This window comes from Accipiter gentilis, chromosome 31 (genome assembly GCF_929443795.1).
Source record: "Accipiter gentilis chromosome 31, bAccGen1.1, whole genome shotgun sequence".
In the NCBI taxonomy this organism is placed as follows: domain Eukaryota; kingdom Metazoa; phylum Chordata; class Aves; order Accipitriformes; family Accipitridae; genus Astur; species Astur gentilis.
This window is the reverse complement of record NC_064910.1, coordinates 4,134,491-4,149,704: the sequence shown is the minus strand read 5'-3', so window position 1 is coordinate 4,149,704 and position 15,214 is coordinate 4,134,491. Positions and strand designations below refer to the sequence as shown.

At 39.0% G+C, this 15,214-nt stretch overlaps 1 protein-coding gene across 2 annotated transcripts in view; it reads left to right on the top strand.

The window, feature by feature from the left end:
- The window catches only part of GCC2 (GRIP and coiled-coil domain containing 2), a 31,661-nt gene extending 21,973 nt beyond the window's left edge, over positions 1–9,688 (top strand). For both annotated transcript variants that reach the window (XM_049834107.1, XM_049834108.1), the window contains 5 exons: positions 838–1,055; positions 2,483–2,677; positions 3,477–3,616; positions 4,521–4,722; positions 5,849–9,688. In XM_049834107.1, the coding sequence (XP_049690064.1) occupies positions 838–1,055; positions 2,483–2,677; positions 3,477–3,616; positions 4,521–4,722; positions 5,849–5,919 (826 nt within the window). In that variant the 3' untranslated portion in view covers positions 5,920–9,688. The remainder of the gene's footprint in view (positions 1–837; positions 1,056–2,482; positions 2,678–3,476; positions 3,617–4,520; positions 4,723–5,848) is intronic.
- The last annotated feature ends 5,526 nt before the right edge of the window (positions 9,689–15,214 follow it).

Sequence of the window (15,214 nt, the reverse complement as noted above, 5' to 3'; positions counted from 1 at the left end):
CTGACTATTAGGAACTGTTGACTTCTTGTCACTATCTTTGTACTGTTTTATCTGTTCCTGATAGCTACATGATGATTCAGTGTAATCAACTAAATTATGTCTTCCTGCATTTTTCTGGAAAGAACCCATATCACAGTAGGTTCCCTTTGTAGCCAGAGAGACTAGCTCTTTGCTGCGCTGGTTATATTTAAGTTTGTATGCTTATAAGGGCAAGTACTATGCTTAGTCTTTCCGTACATTCACTTGTTTAATTGCTTGTGACAACTTTGTCGTGCTTCTGGAGTACCTCCAAACCAAGTACAATTGATATGTTACTGACATTTCTCTTGCTAACAACTACACTCTTCTACCATCTTTTGCACTGTAAAGTTGAAGCTTAAAAATTTTAAATTTAGCTTCTTAGAAACTTGTTTTCAGAAGTCCTGCATAAGTGTTTGGTAAAGAAATGTTAAAGGAAGTGGAGTATAAGGTCGGTGACATGCCCTGTATGACACTATAAACAGTCATGTTGCAGTTTTGGAATTTAAGAATGTTTGGACTGCAGTGTCTCTATTTTAATTTTTTCCCAAAGGTGTGTGAATTTTGTGTTCTGAAATAGAAATCAAGAGTTTATATAGCACAGTGCATTCATATGATAGGTAATAAGTGTAATTTTTTCAGTCTTAGATTTTCCCTATCAAAAGAGGAATTTAAATGGAAAAAAAGTTGCACTGTCATTCTAAGATAATTATACATATGAAGATTGAAAACTACGTTAAACTCTAAAAAATTTTGAAATATAAAAATGACAGTCTTTTGCTGTTCATTTCTTATGGTTTGTGTATATGCTGTTTTCAGGCTCTGCACAATACAGTCTGATAACATGGTCATGAAAACAGAGCATGCCCAGACTTTGAGTCAGCTGACAGCCCAGAATGAAGCTCTCCGGAACAATTTCAGAGATCAAGTCAGGAACCTGCAAGAAGAGCACAGGAAGACAGTAGAGACACTTCAGCAGCAACTGTCCAGAGTAGAAGCTCAGCTCTTCCAACTCAAGAGTGAAACCAGCACTAGAGGTAACTTTCAGTCACAGTACCAGGTTTTCTTGGGTTAGGTACAAATTTGTGTACCTGAGTCTGAATCTAAAACCATGTTTATAGTGTGTGGTTCCATAATACACCAGAAACCTTATCTGGAGAATCTGCAGCATGTGCTATCAATCCACTGATACCAAGTAAGGAACATGTCTTTGTTATTACTGTCCCTTTGGAATCTTAAGGTACTTGAATGCATCCAGAGGAGGGCAACAAAGCTGGTGAAAGGGCTGGAAGGCATGTCCTATGAGGAGTGGCTGAGGACTCTGGGCTTGTCTAGGTTGGAGAAAAGGAAGCCAACTTCATTGCTCTCTTAAATCTTTGTGAGGAGGGGAAGTGGAGAGGGAGGTGCTGATCTGTTCTCCCTGGTACCCAGTGACAGGACATGTGGGAACAGTTCAAAGCTGCACCAGGGGAGGTTCAGACAGGACATGAGGAGGCATTTCTTTACTGAGAGGGTGGTCAAGCCCTGGAACAGGCTTCCTAGAGAGGCTGTCGATGCCCCGAGCCTGTCAGTGTTGAAGAGGTGTTTCAACAATGCCCTGAATAACATGCTTTAAGTTTTTGGTCAGCCCTGAAGTGGTCAGGGAGTTGGACTAGATGATTGGTCCCTTCCAACTGGAACTGTTCTGTTCTGTTCTAGAATCTGCATCACTGTTATCTCTTCTGAAGTATCTGCATTGTCAGACAGATGCAGGGAAATTACTTTGTAAATATTTGGTGCTCTTCTTGTCAAGTTTGTCTCAGATTTTGGAGCATACTGAACCTCTGCCTCCAGTATGAGGGGTAAAGCTAAAGAAAAGTGTATTGAAAGCTGTTTCAACAATGTTTGTTATTGGTATAACTGCTATTTGATCCCTCTTCTAATTTAAGATTTTACTGTGTTGAAGCTCAAGTGCTGTTTTTATATCTGTGAAGCTACTAATTAGAATGTAGTTGGACATTTGCCAAGCAGCAGTAACAGTTTAAGAAGTTGCTCTTTCCATATGTTACTGCAGCAGCAGGATAGTGTGCACAGTATTAAAACAGAACAATTTACACCTCCCACAGGACTGGTTGAAAGAAAAGCTAATTCTGTTTTGCTTTAAAAACATTTGACACTTGTATCATAACTACAACACATCTTTAGGGAGAGTTGAATGGAGGTTTCATAGTCACTGAAATAAAAATTGCCAATCAAGTTTGGATTTAGAAACTGGCTTTGATTGTTATGATCATTTGGAGTGAAAGACTATATTTTCTATTATTAACGTTATGTGTGTGTCTGGCTTTCTCCCTTTTCTTCACCTTTCCTCCCCCTGCTTTTTGAAGACTATTTAATATACTGCTCTCCAATCTGAGACAGTCACACCTATGAAATAGCCCTACCAATTTCATTCTGATGACAGACATCAGTAAATATCTTTCAGGTCCAGCTGTTTCAAATCCAGCAACGAAGAACTTAAGAGAACGGCGGAACACTGACCTTCCTGTTCTCGATGTGCACTCTGTAGCTAGGGAAGAGGGAGAAGGTATGGAAACAACAGACACAGAGTCTGTCTCTTCAGCCAGCACCTATGTACCATCCTTGGAACAACTTCTGAACTCCCCAGAAGCAAAACTTGGTAGGTAGAACATGTGGCTTTTTGAAGTACTTGCCTACATAAGTTGCAGAAGTTTTTGCCCTCAAAATATCTGAGAACGTTGTGTTTTCATGCTTTTTAGGTGTAAGACACAAGTCTAAGTGCTACTGAGTGGACACTATCCTGAATTTCTGTAGGATTTTTTGTCCTGGAGTAAGGACTAACAATAAAACATTGCTACAGGTTTTAGTGATTTAAAGATGTCATATTGGCAAAGACTGGATGAGCAAATCAGTGAATAGTTATGGAACTTTTTGTATTCTGGACGCGTCTCCACTAGAGACAATTAAATGCTGATTTAACTCTTGTTAATGAAAGGATAAAATGTCTGGTCATCTTAATGTGGCTTATTAGAACAGGATTTTATTCATAGTTTTTTTCTAGGAAACTGAAAGCCAGCATGAAGAACAATGTTCTAACAGTCGCCCCAAAAGTAGAAAAATACATCGTAACATCTAAGCATGTCTTAAAAGTCTACTGAGCACTTAGTGGAGAACTGTTGAAAATCTCCATCTATGGGTAGGAAACAAGGGGTAAATTAAAACCATGTATCTTGACGTACTTAGAACTGATTTGCCAATCCCCTTCTAATATACTTTTACATACAAAAATAGATCACAAAACATGCATGCGGCAGCAGCAATGATGCCCGTTAATTTTGCAGTCTGACTCTGCATGGATTTTGTTTCTAAGAAACTACATTAATCAAGTCTTAAGTTAGTATAAAGTAGATGCAAGTGCTTTTTTCCTTCTCTCAGTTTTCTTTTCCAATTAATTGCAGAACCACCTCCATGGCAAACAGAACTCACCAAGGATGAACTGATTCAGAAACTAAACACAACAGCAAAGAGTGCTGATCACTTGAATGAATTACTTCGTGAATCAGAAGCAACCAATGCAATCCTAATGGAACAAATAAAGGTTAGCAAACATGCAGGAAATGTGGGGACAGCTGTAACTTCTGTGGTCTGTTTCTTAGACCAAATGTTTAACACAAATATGTTTCAGAAAATCCCAGTCTATAAAAATTTGGTGATTAAAAAACTTAATTTTGGAAGGGCTCTTATTCCACAGGACTAATTTGCAGTTACAGAGTTGACTTCAGGTTTTTGGGCTTTTTCCACACAATTTCTAGTCAAGGGTGTGGGGGGAAGTGGAGTAAAAGCTGCTACAAAAAAAACCAACACCAAAACCAAACAAACAAAAAAACCCCAAACGTCAAGAATTTGGAAGCTTAATGTTTAGTAAAGTCCCTTTACTGTTGTCACTTAGATAAAAGCAGTAAATCCCAAGGGAAGCATCATCTGGTTTCTCTTCCTGTAACCCCTTTTAGCTGTCTTAAGTTAAAAGAAGATACATCTTTAGAGATACATGTACTAATAGAGTTTGGTTTGGTTTGATTTTATTGTATCTCCTTGAGTTTTCTGAAAACATTTTTGAAGTTAGCATATTCTTTAAACATGCTAAACTTTCTTTTATCAAATGTTTTGTAATGAATGATAATATTGTTAAATCTTTGATCCACATTGCTTATTTAGCTGTTCAACACTTTATCACTGAAGTTGAATAGTTAGTAGCATGTATCATAAGTACTGCACAGATTTTCTCAAAAAATGTTATTTTTGATCAATAAAATTTATTTCTGGACAACATTATCACATGTTCGATTTTTACTAGATTTTTGTCCAGAATATGTTGCTATGCACACATTTATTCTTTTTGAAGCAAGCTGCATAAGTTGCTTTTTAGCTCTTCCAAAGACCTTTGTTCAATTGCTCATTATATGAAGCAAACAATATTGCATATTTTTTTCCCTCATCTGCAGCTTCTTAAGAATGAAATAAGAAGATTGGAAAGAAATCAAGAGAGAGAAAAGTCTGTGGCTAATCTAGAATACTTGAAGAATGTTCTACTGCAGTTCATATTTCTGAAATCGGGAAGTGAGAAAGAAAGGCTGCTCCCTGTAATAGACACCATGTTGCAGCTCAGCCCTGAAGAGAAGGGGAAACTAGTTGCAATTGCCCAAGGTAGGTGGTGTTCAGAACATTGTCACAAAAAAGGAGAAGTGGAAATAAAGGCAACTGAAGTTCTGTGCTTTCTTTTATGTAGACCTTTGAGGAAAAACAAAGCTTAGCAGCATAATGCCAGTAAGCTAGCAATAAAACCATTTTGCTCTGTTGGGAAGTTACTATTCAGTTTTCAGGAAAGAGAACAAATACCCCAAAATATAAATAAAATTAAGGTAAAATAGAATTTCTTCTGAAACATACACATTTTAGGAAGACGATAGTAAGTTGTAAAAATACAATAAGTTCACGTTTTGAGTAGAGTTAAAGATTTCTGTTAAAGTGGCCATAAAATAGAGGTTAATATAAATTAATTACTGTCTTGGCAGATGTTCTAAGAAGATAATTAGAGTGGTCCTCTCAAGGCAGTACTGCAGATCTAATATTAGTTTCAATATATTAACTTTAAAAATCTCTATAAGCAAGTATGGTTTTTGCTTAAGAAATAAAGGAACTAGAGAAGGGAAGAAAAAGAGTTAAGCCTTTGCAAGAAATTAACCCAAGCACTGACCATCCATTTCAAATACTCTGAGCATTTGTCCCTTTAACACTTTGTAAGGTATTGTTCGTCACATCTCAGTAACAACCTGTAGCTTCTTGTACTTCATTAGCAACTGACCCATATACTTTATTTTAAAATTAATATAAAGAGTAAGTACCATGTCTGTATATACATAAATACTTAAAACTTGTGAACAAAATCACATAAATAAGGGAAGTGGCAAAGCAGTGCATTCCATGATAGCCCTTGCACTTGAGAGGATGAGATGTAAATTAAGTACATAGCATTTTGATGTCGTTCTGGCACTCTAATGAACACTGATTAGATTTTTCTGGAGAAAGGTGATAAATGGCCTCTTTAAAACATCCTTAGGTACCCAAAGCAAAGTGAGCTTGGTGATAAAATCCATGAACATATATCTATGGCAGCCCAAGAGTGGATATTGAATGTTACCTCCTCAACAAGTTTATGAGGACAGCATTTGAAAAAGGACAGAGGCAGCGGGGGAGCAAGGTCATATAACCAAATGATGCAATGTCTAACATAATAAATTTAGTTTAAAGCATGTTCTTCTTCCTCCTTCAGGTGAGGAAGAGAGTACCTCACGGCCCTCTGGGTGGGCTTCATACCTCCACAGCTGGTCGGGACTTCGATGAGACAGTGGAAACGCTGAATCTTTAAACACATTCCACAGTTGCAAAAAGAGAAATCTTAATGTAAAAGAACAATCTGTTGGTGGTGTACCATTGAACTACAGGTTTTTATTTGTTTGTTATTTTCAGCTTTTTAGGCTCTTCTAAGAAAGACGCCCTCAGTAGACTGTCCTATATTATGCTCTGACAGCAGTGAACTATTCCTCTTGTAAATGTTAAAGCTGGTGATCAGAAGTATAATGAGGAGTGACAAATCAATTGCAAATTGCTCGGAAACAGAATTTGACAAACCTGTGATGGCTCTTTTGATAGTGATTTAAAAACTTGATCTAATATAGTAACTGGAATAACTAGACTTTATACTTAAAGCATTTTAAAGTGTTTACAGTTCCTTTCACATATTTTTGTCAGTTTGCTAATCTACATGGTTAGTGTTACTCTCTGCACATTGAAGAAATTAAAATTGAGTTATTTCCTCTGGTCATGCTTACAAAATGTAAAATCATTAAGATACAGAAGAAATGGCATTTTCTGCTTTGACTTGACTAAATTTTTAGTCTTGGGGTTTGGTGGTGTTTTTTTTATTTTGGTTGGGTTTTGTTTGGTTGGGGTTTTTTTTTATTTATTTTTTTTTCGCAAAAGCTGGATTGAAAATATGAAGGCAACGGTCCACAAAATGTAGAGGGTGCCTAAAACTATATGAAGTACAATGCTTGGCACATCTGTGGCATGGTACTGTAGTAGAGGTTAATGGGGTTAATGGCACCTATGGAAGTCTTGGGATAGTACTCCAAGAATCAGAGGTCATAAGTGCGCTGAAGTTTTGGGAAAAAGGGCTTAAGCTATGTCTCTTTACCCTGAGGTTGGAAGTTTGTGTTCAAGATGAGGAAGAAATAAATGTTTCATTACTGTAGTGATGTCTGTGAAAAGACTACTCATACTGACTTAGTCATATTGAAGACACTAAAGGAAGAATCTGAGTCCGTAGGTCAGACTCCTAACAAAAACTTCTGAAAGAAAAGGACAGAGCTTTTGTCGATAGATGTGTCTTTTAAATGTTCTAATGATTGAAGATGTTATACCCTTCTCTCACTTCTCTGCGTTTGCTCACATCATTTGCACAAACCTTTTGCACAGATGAGATAATCTCTGTTCCAGGTTATTCAACAGAACATTTGGTTTTCTTCAAGAAAATTAAATCTCTGCCATAGAATTACTACTTCTACTATCAACACAGGACCTTTTTTTAGCTTCAGTCTTCTTTTCCCCTTTATAGTCCATGCTGCCTTTCACCATCTTAATTTATTTGTAAGTTATTAAAATGCATACATGTTTTTAAACCCTGCTTACCTTTCAACCAGAGTCTTTCCATCTTTTTCACTCCTATTTTCATGCTTTCTGTGCTGTTTTACAGAGAATCATTCGCTGGTATAGATACCAATGCTAAGTAGTATTCTTCCTTTTCTGTCTTAGTTGAGGCCCTGAGGAAGTGATGCTCATTCCTTTAATATTGCCCTATTTGGGGCTGAGATTAATCTGGACATAAGAACAGGAGAAAGGCAGGACACATGGAGAATAAACTGTTCAGTAAATGTGCTTTTGGTTTAATTTTCTGCTTCTTGTATAAGTTTCAGTACACAATCAACAAAGCCAACAGGCTTGCTTTAGATATTTTAATTCCTTTCCACAGTCTTAAGCACCTTCTCCCCCCCCCCCCCCCCCCCCCCCCCCCCGACCCTTCCCCCTCCAATATGCGTTTTAACTGGAATCTTTATGGTTTGTGCTAACTGGTGAAAACGTTCTCTGTTTTCAGAACTTTCAGATCACAGAACGGATAAATAGTAGTGTGGGGATGAGTCTTTTAGGCATCTGTAACTTGGAAATGTAGATGGCAAATGTGAGGCTACGTTTAGGCTTTCTTGCATTTGCTTTTGAAACAATTACCATATCTTCAACATTCACAATTTGCTTCAGATCTTGGATGTTGAATTCTAACTCCTTATTCACAGCTGGATTTGGTTAATGTCACTCAAAAGAATGCCAAAACAGAGTGACAGGAGAGATTTGAAATATGCATAAAAATAAGTGCAAGTCATTCTCCTGCTGTGATCTTCACAATGGAAGCACATGAGTGGAAGGGTATGACTTTGTCCTGAGTATGTAGTTTGAACTGAGTAGTTCAAACTCGTTTTCCAGCTGACCTGATTTAGTCTCTTCTGCACCATGTCTGCTCAGCTATCGCTAAAGAGCTGTGACGAGCTCCTTTTCAAATGTACCTGTTCCAGAACTATAGATTATTTAACATTGTAAGCTGTGAATAAATGTATGCAAGTAACATATATCACTGGCTGTATTAAATACCAGTTGCTTCTTGACTTCTTTCAAGTCTGAGTTGCATGCTTACTGTTTTTGGTAAAGCTCACATATTGCACTTATGAATGTAGTGGACAACTTGCATTACTATATATTTTTTTTTACAATGGAAGATTAAGATCTTATTGTAAAAAATATTTTAATAACTGTTACTAAACTCTGTTCTGTTGCTAAGATTGCCAGAACCTACCTTTGTGGCAATAAACTGTAAGCAAATATATCAAAGTTTAATATACACTTGCAGTAAATGGCATAGAAGAATGTGGACTGGAAGCAGGATTATTTTGAATAGAAAACTTTTTATATGTCATATATTTGCATTTGTAATGTACAGCATTGTAGCTGTGATTTGCTTTCAAAAAGCAATGCAAAGTTTTAACTAGTACTGCTGCTTCTTGATGTACTGTGGTGTTCTTTTTCGGAAGAGCACTGTGCTGACTTTGCTTTCTGGTTCTTTTGTTCGTTTGTTTGTTTTCTTTACAGTACCGTATCTGTTAGGATGTTTCCCAAAAAAATGTAACCACTGCTCAGAGTTTAAAAGTATAGGACGGATTTTTACTTTTCTATCAGCCTGCATTCAGCTGAAGCCTAAGGAGAGCATAATTAAAAAAAAAAAAAAAGTGACTCTACTATCACTATGCAGAGTATATATTAATTAAAAACCAAACCTGGGAGTGATTCAGAGTTCCCAGGCCTGTGTGTGCACTGTGGCTGACTTTTTAACTACGTATGCTGACTTAGAAATGGGTTACATGCCTTTCACGTTCCCTTTACCCAGAAGGGAGATGCATCGGTCCAAGCGAAGTGTGCTCCAGCTGAAAGACAGAAAGACCAGAGCTGCTCAGGGTGTAGCGTAGGGGTGGCCAAAGAGAACCTATGTTAGAAGTGATACATGTGAGAGTAGAGTTGCTTTTTTTCTTTTGTGACCCTCCTTCCCCAAAGTATAATTGAGAGAAAACATGGTTATTTTCTAAATTTAAATCTTCCTTTGGCTGTAGTCCTCCATCCTTACGCTTTGATAACAGACAATATATCCTGAAATAGTGGAGGAGTACTTCAGAACTCTCCTTAGTTTGTACGTAGTGGCTCTGAAGGCAGCTTAACCACCTATGCTTCATCTGGCTTATGCCTTGGCTTCACCCAGTGCACCAATACTTCCTCAACTACCTGCTAGTTCTACTATTACTGGTACTGTGAAAATATCTTCCGTAGGAGCCTTGCAGATAGCAGTTACCACCCACAAGCTGAGAAACCAAATAAATGTATGAAGAGGTAAAAGTATATTTATTGTAGTAATTTCAGAATTGCCAGTCTGAATAGATAAGTATTTTGGTTGGAAATATGTCTTTGATGGCCTTTTCATATGGCCATCACTTCAATAAAATTCACCTTTACCCAACAGCGTGCATTTCTTTTTCCCTGAGTGTCTGTTCTTGCCTGAGAAAATGCTAGTCGGGTGCAAGGTAGAAAACAAGGGGATGTTTACTGTAGTGTTAAAGAGAAAGATTTTATGGATCTGGTACAGTAGCCGCGGTCTTTACTTTAGAGCACAATAACAGTGATGGGTACTTCTGGATGAATGGAAGAGGAAAACAAATTGGTTTGCTGTGGTTTTTTTAGAAAAAACAATCAAGTTTTCAAAAAACCAGCTCATTTAAATTACTTCAAATGTGTTACCAGATTGTCACCAACAATCTGACAATATCTGACATGAAGGAGAGGAGGGATCCAGAAGGTCTTAATGTGCTTGTTAGAAGGACTGCGCTTAGTATTTTTATTTTGGGTACTAGCTACCTTGTAAATCAGCACTCCTTCCTAATATCACTCAACTTTGAAGTGGACATAACGACCTCTTCCCTAATTCCCTGTGATAATTTTTCTGTATCTGCACAGTTGTCCTAGTGCAAGATTAGATGCTTTATGGATGAAGAGGTTGGTTGGTTGGTTGCTTGATTGAAGTGAGAGCTTAGTATGTTTATCTTCTTGCCATCCATTTTGTGTTAGGCTATGCTAATTATACAAATAGGTGGTCAGAGAGGGGATTATAAGGTGCAAAAAGGGGTTGATGTAATGAATGGATATAAAAGAGTCAAAAAAGAAAGCCTGATATTTCAAGTCAACTTCTAACAGCTTTCACGTAAATGTAGACATGCTTAGGGGAAGGGAAATAATAACCTGACTACTTGTCAAACTGAATTTGATCTAAAATGTATCCTTTTGTCTTGCAAGGATGAGAAGGTGCATCGTAGGTTCAAGGGGTTCCTTCCTGTCCTGAGTTCCTCAGGCTTATCCTGAGGATTGAGGCTGGACCGAGTAATGAAGACCGAGGATAGTAAAACAAAGTGGAGAAATGTGCATCAGTTACTGCTCCAACAATTCAATCCACTTTGGTATTAGTGAATCATTTATTCTTTTTGCTGTCAGTTGAATGCCCATAGGCTTCTTAAGAATCCAAGGTAAAGGTAATTGGTGTGAAAACCAGTGTGCTATTTTGGGTGTGGGCACAGTCCCAGTCCTCTTATAATGGCCTTTGAAAGTGTTTTAAATTGATAGATGTTGGATAGGAGCTGCGTATGAGTACAAGATTTAAGGGCTTTTTATTGTTTCATTGCTTGAAAATCGAAGCTTGTTCTGAGAACACTCAGACCATTTCCGGAGCAGAGGTACATGTTAGTTCTTGGATCTCTTGCCCTTTGCAGCATGCAGAACATCTCAAAAGTAAAAACCATGGAAACAGTTACGGACTCTAGAAAAAAGCTTTTACCTAAGTACTGTTTACTGTCATTATTCCCCTTTGCAGAGTCAAGTTCTGATGCTTAGCATTGCTTTTGCCAAGGGAGAAGGCCAGTTGTATCATTTTGGCTTCTAGCGTCTAAATATTTATACAGACTAGTTAATGTTCTTGCGCGTAGTCCCACTGTTTACTTCAACCTGCAGCTGCAGCAATCTGGGTGAAGCTGCCAGCCTCTGCAAGGGGACAGAGGGGTGGTCACTGCTCCACGGGCAGGGGGCTGCAGCCATGGGAAGAGTGGAGAGAGCAGCAGCGGGAGGCAATAAAAACGTCTGTTGTTGATGTGGGGGCTCTCTGTCCCTGCCCTAATGTTCCCCACCAGCCTTTCTCTGGGAAGCTGGTTATACCGGTTGTTTGCACAGCGGTGGGGGATAGTGGATATATCATAGTTTTCTTGCAGGAGGAGGATTTTCAGAAAACGCAGAAAAGCTAACAATAGGTTCTGTGAAGGATGGAAATTGCAGTGAGAAAAAGCTTAAAATAGAAAAATGACAGACTTTAATTACTTTGACTTGGAACCTGTTTCTTTCCCCTCTAGTTATCCCAAGGTATTTGACCAACTTTTGTGCTGCTTGACTCTTGAGCTACATCTCCTCTCTTTGGAAGACCTCAGAATACTGGCATTAGCAAAACCATCCAAATAACCGTACAAAAGAATAAACAGGTAATTCTAACTGGTTGCATCAAATTGTTGTCACTGAGCAATGACTTCCCCCCACAGTACTAATACCACTGATCTTGCAATAGCTAGGACTACGGTCCCTGTGCAGTAGAGAAGGACAGGGCTTGCCGGCAGGATTTGCCGTCAGATTTGTTCCCTACCTTCTGCACTTGAACAGTGATGACTTTGAAAAACTATTTCTGATGGGTGTGTTAGGAATTTGGGGTGGCTCAGGGAGCAGTTCTTTTTTATGATAGGTGGAGCATAATGAGAATATCCTGATAAACAGAAAGGATGACTGTGTATTAAATTAACTCTTTTTATAGCTTTATCTACATAGACTAAGCTTTCAGTTTGGAATAGGTGCCCTGAACTTTTTTTAAAGCATCACTAACAGTAAACATTGCTGCGGACAAATTTCCATATTCTTCTCTTTATATGCAAGTGGTGTACAAACTTAAATAAAAATGTGAGAATAATACCATGATCGCCAAAAGTCATTAAGTTACTTTTTAAAATACCTGTTTTGTGGTGCTGCCATAAGTTTTTTCTTTAGCCGTTAGTGTGTCCATCCAATTACCGACCTTGTCATGAAGCAGAAATTTATGCTGCTAAATATGGAATTTTAATGATCAGTTTTGCAGGGTTTTGAGATTCATCTATAAAAGTTACATCCTTGTTCTTACACAATCTCCTTCCATCTTCCAAGAAAATGTGAAGCCAAATATACTAGGCATGTCTAAAATGCACGAAGCAGAAATTTGACTTTGCTTTTATAAGGATGTCAGAATGATCACTAAAATAAACCTGTTAGTATTCTGAGTAAACTATATACTCTTTTTAAAAATAGCAAAGATTTTGATGGAGATCAAATAGTGGTCAAAATTTTTTTGTTTCTATAACTGAGTTGTGAAAAGTTATTAATGCTGAGCAAGAAGGTGAAACCTGAATAATTTGTTACTTGGGAATTAACAGTTTTGCTAGGAAAGCTTAGCTGGACACCCTGTGTTCAAAAATTATTCATCCTTAAATAGTCAAAATTTCCTTTGCTGTTGCTTTAACTTCATAGCTTTGGAGATATGACATGAAGAACACTGACATGGTTTACAGTTGAAATCCATTGATTATATTAAGGTAAACAACCACAGGGCTGCTGTGTTAACAGGCACTCAGAGTCAGTAACATGAAGAGGAACATACCATCTGCGGTTGTGTGAAGTTTTGGGAAAAGTCAAAAGCTAGAGAAATACCACAGCTGGAAGTTACTTACTCAAGTCTCTTCCTGTCACTATGGCAAAACTGTAAAACACTTTATCTGGAAATTAAAAAGAACTTGGTGTAAAGACGCTGATATTTGCGATCAGAGACAGGCAGTCAAACTCTTTCACCGAGCAGCCGCCTTCTCGTCTGCCTCCCCAATAACCATTCCCTTCTCACTTCTTCCCCAGGCCTACAGTAATGGTCTTGTTCGGTGTCAGCAAAGCTGCAAATGTGTATAGCTCTGAATAGGTAAAGCTTCTGTGCTGTCACTTCTACCACTGCCAGCCGTGGTACTATACGTTGGCTTTTCAACAGCAACGGAAGACTTAAAAGTGCTCTGGAAATGGAACATCAAAAGCATATGTCCACTTAAAACTGCTCTTTAACAGGGAGAGATGGGAAGGGGGAAAAAAAAAAAAAGGATATTAATTTTGTGATTAATATGGTGGTCTGGAGACACAGAGTCCAAAGTCCCTGCTCTGTCACACGCTGCCTTTGTGAATTTAATTTCAATTTATCTGTCTCTGTTTCCTCACTTGTCTGCTGGGCATAATGGCACTTTTCCTCCTGATGCCAAGTACATTAGCAGTAGAATATTTCACTTTGTGATGGGTTTGTAAGCAGAAAGAAGTAGGCAGATTACCATATTTTTTAAAAACTGCATAGGAAGAAAATGGATGTAGTCTTTCATTATACTGGACCTGAAGAAGTGACTTTTTTTTTCTTTTGAGTTTGTGGTGTGTGTTTGTGAATCCTATTAAATTATTTGCCTAAGTATTCTGGACTGATTTTTTTACAAGTTAATTAGAATGCCAGCATGCTCTAATACTATGTAATGGAGAATTAATAACAATTAAGAATTGTTACTTCTGTTGTACAGCAAGACACAACAAAAATTTAAATCAGACCCCAAAGCCAAGGTGCAAACTTGCTGCAAAGCACACAGAGCCTAGGGAGGCAATCTGTGAAACTGAGTTCCTAGCTTTTCTTGGTACGGCGTTTCCAAAAGCTGCAAGTACTTAGTGTTTGGCATACGTACACGTTTGGGGGAGGCTCTCCCGCGCTCTGTGAATGCCTTTGCTACTTTGAGATTATATTGCTAGCGGACTGGGCTCTAGGGATGTCATCTTTAAAAGCACGGGAAAACTGCACACGGTGCAATTCGCTTGCCATTAAATCTGTTAATGTGCTCTATAAAGGAAGGACCGTAAGGGCTGCGCTCGTTGGCTGGCGCTGCCTGTTAATTATTTCCAGAATTTACTGTTTTGGAGTTTCCTGCCCTGGTAGTCACATGTCTACCCAGCCACCTCCCCCCCGTTTCAGGCTGCGCTGGTCAGAGGTGCTGCTTTTCAGCTGGGTTTAGCAGCCAGGAGCAGCTGCCTCGTACAGCTCCCCAGGAGGATGGGGAAAGCCCCCAAACTCCTTGCAGATCAACTGAAGTTAATTAAAGACATTCATGAAGCTGCCTACAATCAATGGCAGACTGCCCAAACTTCATTAGAAAAAACCAAGAGGGTAGTATTACCTTCAAGTAGGACAGAATGATACAAGGAAGCTCTGCTGACACACTCATTAAAATGACTGGGTGTTTTGGTTTTTGAGGGTTTTGGGCAGGGGGGAAAGGGGTGTCTGTTTTGTTTTTTAACAGAATCACAGACTGGTTGAGGTTGGCAGGCACCTCTGGAGGTCATCTGGTCCGACCCCCCAGCTCAAGCAGGGCCACCGAGAGCTGGTTGTCCAGACACCTGTGGAATATCTCCAAGGACGGAGATTCCACAACCTCCCTGGACAACCTGTGCCAGTGCTCGGTTACCCTCACAGTGAAAAAGCGTTCCCTGATGTTCAGAGGGAACCTTCTGCGTTTCAGGTTGTGCCTTTTGCCTCTGGTCCCGTCCCTGGGCACCGCTAAAGAGCCTAGCTCTGTCCTCTTTGTACCCTCTCTTTTCAGGTATTAATATACACAGGTGAGATTCCCCTCAAGCTTTCTCTTCTCCAGGCTGAACAGTCCCAGCTCACTCAGCCTGCCCTCACAAGAAAGATGCTACAACCCTTAATGACCTTAGTGGCCCTTTGCTGGACTCTGTCCAGTATGTCCACATCTCTTGTGTACTGGGGAGCCCAGAACTGGACCCAGCTCTCCAGGAGTGGCCTCAGCAGTGCTGAGTAGAGCGGAAGGATCACCTCCCACTCTTCTGGCATACCATCCCTTCCCTT